Source organism: Cebus imitator, unplaced genomic scaffold (assembly GCF_001604975.1).
Source record: "Cebus imitator isolate Cc_AM_T3 unplaced genomic scaffold, Cebus_imitator-1.0 Scaffold520, whole genome shotgun sequence".
Taxonomy (NCBI): domain Eukaryota; kingdom Metazoa; phylum Chordata; class Mammalia; order Primates; family Cebidae; genus Cebus; species Cebus imitator.
The window spans coordinates 435,134-439,973 of NW_016107835.1; the positions used below are offsets into that span (position 1 = coordinate 435,134).

General features: G+C 42.7%; 1 protein-coding gene across 1 annotated transcript in view; it reads right to left on the reverse strand.

The window, feature by feature from the left end:
- Window positions 1-1,395: 1,395 nt before the first annotated feature.
- The window catches only part of LOC108293024 (protein lin-28 homolog A-like), a 19,704-nt gene continuing 16,259 nt past the window's right edge, over window positions 1,396-4,840 (reverse strand). The window contains exon 2 of the mRNA XM_037733371.1: window positions 1,396-2,656. Coding sequence (XP_037589299.1) covers window positions 1,958-2,656 — 699 coding nt within the window. The 3' untranslated portion in view covers window positions 1,396-1,957. The remainder of the gene's footprint in view (window positions 2,657-4,840) is intronic.

The window sequence follows — 4,840 nt, forward strand, 5'->3', positions numbered from 1 at the left end:
GTGTGGGTGTGTAGGTTTTCTTTTGGGGGTGAACAGAAAAGAGGGCAGGGTGGAAGACACGTTTTTAGGACAGAAGATCTGGTCTGATAGGTAAAGAGGAATACAAAAGAAAGGATGGTTCAAGATCCCCACTTTAAGAAGAGGGCCTCCCAAACTAATGTTTCAGATCTTTTTGCCTGGTGCAGAACCTTCTGTCAAAGATGCTTTGGCTATTTTTCTCTCAATACAAAAAGAAGTTTGTAAACAAAACCCCAAAGAACAGGGAGAAAGACCAATACATTATATTTACACAAACTAGGCCACCTAGCAATCACCAAATTAGTGAAGTCCTACAAAGCCCAGACAAATACAATAACTAGAGGGGGGCGGTATTTAGGGGAGACAAGAACCCGGGATCAGACACACACCACCCAATGTGTTCTATTGCATTTGTCCCGTTTCAACACAGTGAGGTAGGTTTGCGGGTGATCTCACAGCATGTAAACGAAACCCCCTTTTCTCCTTTAGCTACCATGACACTACTAATCACTACTGCAGCAGGGCAGGACACGGGCCCCAGGCACCACAAAGCCCTGCTCGTGTGTCTTCCTGGAACCCAAGAATTTTGACAGGTTAAGGATTTTAGACCTTACTTCATATAGCCATCCCTTGACAGCACAGGATTAAGTACAGGGGTACTGGTCTTAAAACTTATCCTTGCCAACTCTGGTTTTATGAACACACACACCCTGTTGTGCATGGCAGGCCTCATCTAATCTGGTGAAGAGTGGATCTGGGATGTAAAGCACGTCCTGTGCCCTAGGATTAGACAGCCCTCACCTAATCTTGGCTTCCTCTCTGGGCCTTTCACCTGGCCCAGCCTCTCCTAGCCTCTGCACCACCATTTCCTATTTAGACTAATTTCCAATCTTCCAGTAGGAGGCAATCAAGTCATGGGGCAACCCAATTAAAACCTAGTCTCCCATAAAACATTTTCAAGGCAGAGGGGGTTTCAAAAGGACACTATGGCAGAAAAGCCGGCTCTCATTGGCAAAAATGAGGTAGTTCAATAGGCTGTGCACTCCAAATAGTTGCTCTCCACAATGGCAAAAACAACAAAAAGTATCCCTGCTGTGCAGACCTGGAGCTACTGCCGACTTATCCCTGAGATTGCTCATGTGCCTGAGAACACAGTGCAGGAAATGAAGGCCTTAGATTAAAATATACAAAAATACAAAACCAGAATATTTATATTAAGGAAAAAAAAAGTTAAAACGCACAAGATACGTCATTCGCACACAGCTAGTGCAGTTGGCATCCTGGAGAAAGTGGGACCCAAGATGGAGTATCCAAGGGAGCAAGTAAATAAAATCACATTGACCCAGAATGGGGCGGGGTGAACACAGGTGCAGCAGGTCTGCAGCTATTTCCCCAAACACCCTTTTTGCCATCATCACTACCCATTGCTTGGGACAGTTGCCAGCACCCTATCCCAAAAGCGGGTATGAGGATATAAGATGTGGGAAAAAAAACTGCCTTATTCCTGAGAGATTCCCTTCCACAGAATGTAATGGCTTGGCTCCATGAATCTGGTCTTATACTTAATCATTTCACTCTGGCATGGGAATTATTATTATACATCCTTCTTTAAAAGGAAAACAACTTCCCTATCCAGGCCACTTTCAAAAGCTGGAAATTCTGGGGATGGAGCCTCAGATAAAGTGTGCAGGTTGTAGGGTGATTCCCTCCTCCTGGTCGCCCCCAGAACCCTCACTTGCATTTGGACAGAGCATGGATGGAGTTCCTTTGACTCACCCTTCCCCTCGACCTAGAGGGAAGAAAGGGTGATGGTGTGAACCCCAGTCTGAGATATATGGCAGTGCCAACTAGCCCCAATGCACCCTATTCCCACTTTCTCCACTCTGCCTGCTCCTCGAAACTTCCTGATAGCAAAAGAATAGCCCCCACCCATTGGGGCTCAATTCTGGGCCTCCGGGAGCAGGACAGGGCTGTGGATTTCTTCTTCTTCCTCCCGAAAGTATGTTGGCTTTCCCTGTGCGCTAGGGGCCTGCTGGGCCTTCAGTGGACATGAGGCTACCATATGGCTGATGCTCTGGCAGAAGTGGCACTTCTTGGGCTGGGGTGGCAGCTTGCATTCCTTGGCATGATGGTCTAGACCTCCACAGTTGTAGCACCTGTCTCCTTTTGATCTGCGCTTCTGCATGATCTTCCCCTTTGGCCGCCTCTCACTCCCAATACAGAACACCCCACCAGGTCCAGTGACACGGATGGATTCCAGACCCTTGGCTGACTTCTTAAAGGTGAACTTCACGGCCTCACCCTCCTTCAAGCTCCGGAAGCCCTCCATGTGCAGCTTACTCTGGTGTACAAAGACTTCCACTGGGGGGTCGAGCGTGACCCCGGCGCGGGCGGTCATGGACAGAAAGCTGAACCCCATGCGCAAGTTGAACCACTTACAGATGCCTGCACCGTGCAGCAGCTGAGGCTCGTCCGCTGCCCGGGCCGCGTCCTCTGGTGCCTCCTCGGGCGCCTCTTCTGCCGCCTTGGCGCAGCCACCTGCAAACTGTTGCTTGGACACGGAGCCCAAGGTAGTCGGCTGAGCCCGTGGCCCCGGGTCCCTGGTTGGGCGGCTGCTGGCCCCAGAGAAGTCCGAAGGCTATACATCTATCTTTAAAAAATCTACCAGTTTGAGTGAAGCATAGAAAACTTACCTCCTTTTATGTCCTTTTGCCCTTCTCCCATTTATAATTGTCTTAAATATTTCTTCTATATACATTGAGAACGATATCAATGCTATTTTTTCTTCAACCATCAGTCATAATTTGGAAAATTCAAAAGGAGAAGCAAAATCTATTGTATTTACCTATATAACTTTCTTTTTCCACTGGTCTTTTTCCCTCCAGATAGTCAAAGATTCCTAATTTCTCATTTTCCTTCTATTCCAAGAGGTTCCTTCAGAATTTTTTTAGGTTATGTAGATCTGGTAGTGACAAATTCACTTAGTTCTTCTTCTGAGAACGTTTGGGTTTTCCTTCGTTCCTTAAGAATATTTTTGTTGAAAATGTAATTTGAGGTTGACAGTTCTTTCCTTCCAGCTCTTGAAAAATGTTGCATACAGTTCCTTCTGGTCACCATAGTTTTTGATAAGAAATTTGTTGTCTTTAAATTCTTTTTCCCCTATAGGCAATGTGTTGTTTCTCTTTGGCTGCTTTCAGAATTTCTGTTTTTATCTTTACTTTTCAGAAATTTTACTGTGATGTGTCTTGTCATGGGTTTCTTTGGGTTTATTATGTTTGGAGTTTATTTGATTCTTGAATTTGTGGGTTTATGTGTTTTGTCAAATTTTGAAAATTTTCAACTATTATTTCTTTGAATACTTTCTCAGTTCCTCCCTCTTTTTCTCCTTTCCTTCTGAAATTCAAATAACATAAATTTTAGGTCTTTTGTTGTTGTCCCATAGGTTCCTGACACACTATTTTTTCCCACCAATTTTCCCTCTGTTATTCAGATTTTGTCATTTTTATTATTCTGTATTCAAGTTCGTTCCTCTATCTTCTCCATTCTGCTGTTGGGTTCATTGTCGATATTTTGAAGTTAACTATTTTGTTTTTTAGTTCTAAATTTTCCATTTGGCTCTTTTTATATATTCTATTTACTTGCTGAGATTTTTCTGTTTCTTTGCTGAGATTTTCTATTTTTTGTAATTTTTTAAAGTGTGGTTATGATTGCTCATTGAAGTATTTTTATGATAATTGCTTTAAACTCTTTGTCAAATAATTCTAACATCTGTCATGGTGTTATCATCTGCTGATTGATTTTTATCATTCAAGTTGAAATCTTGGTTTTTGTTTTTTTGGGGTTTTTTTTGGCATGTCAGTGATTTTCAATTGAAACTTGGACATTTTGGGATATTATGAAAGTCTACAACTTATTTAAATCTCAGGTTTTAGAAGGCCTCCTCTGACACCACTCTACAGGTGAAGGATGGTGCCACTTTATTACTTCCAGGTGGGTATGTAGTTCAGATTCTCACTCAGCGTCTGTTGATATCTGGCAGAAAGGGACTCCTTGTTACTTCTGGGTGGAGGGGGGAATTTAGTGAGATGGTGTTATTCCTTGGGCTTCAAGATCCCTAACTGTTTTGCCATTTTTTCTGCACCTTTTAGATACTTCTAAATTTTTGTTCCACATAATGTTCAGGATTTTTAATCTGTACTTAATTGGAAGAATATGAAAATATATGCCTATTCCATCTTTCCGAAACATAAATTCGGGCATTATTTTTTGGGGTGATTAAAATGTTTTAAATTTATATTTTAGTGATGACTGTACAGTTCTCAACATATTTAACACCATTGAATTGTATGCTTTCAATGGGTTATTTTACAATATGTAAATTATATCTCTATAAAACAGTTAAAAGTCAAAAAACAAAAACAAAGAGAACTGAGGTCCACGAGCAGTGGCTTACACCTGTAATCCCAATGTTTGGGAGGCTGAGGCAGGTGGATCACTTGAGGTCAGGAATTTGAGACCAGCCTGACCAACATGGCGAAACCCTGTTTCTTCTAAAAATACAAAAATTAGCGGGGTATGTATGCACATGACTGTAATCCCAGCTACTTGGGAATCTGAGGCAGGAGTATGACTTAAATCCGTGAGGTAGAGGTTGCAGTAAGCCAAGATTGCACCACTACACTCCAGCCTGGGTGGCAGAGTGAGACTCTGTCTCGAGAAAGAGAGAAAGAAAGAAGGAAGGAAGGAAGGAAGGAAGGAAGGAAGGAAGGAGGAGAGAGAGAGGAAGAAAGAAAGAAGAAAAGAAAGAAAGAGAAAGAAAGAA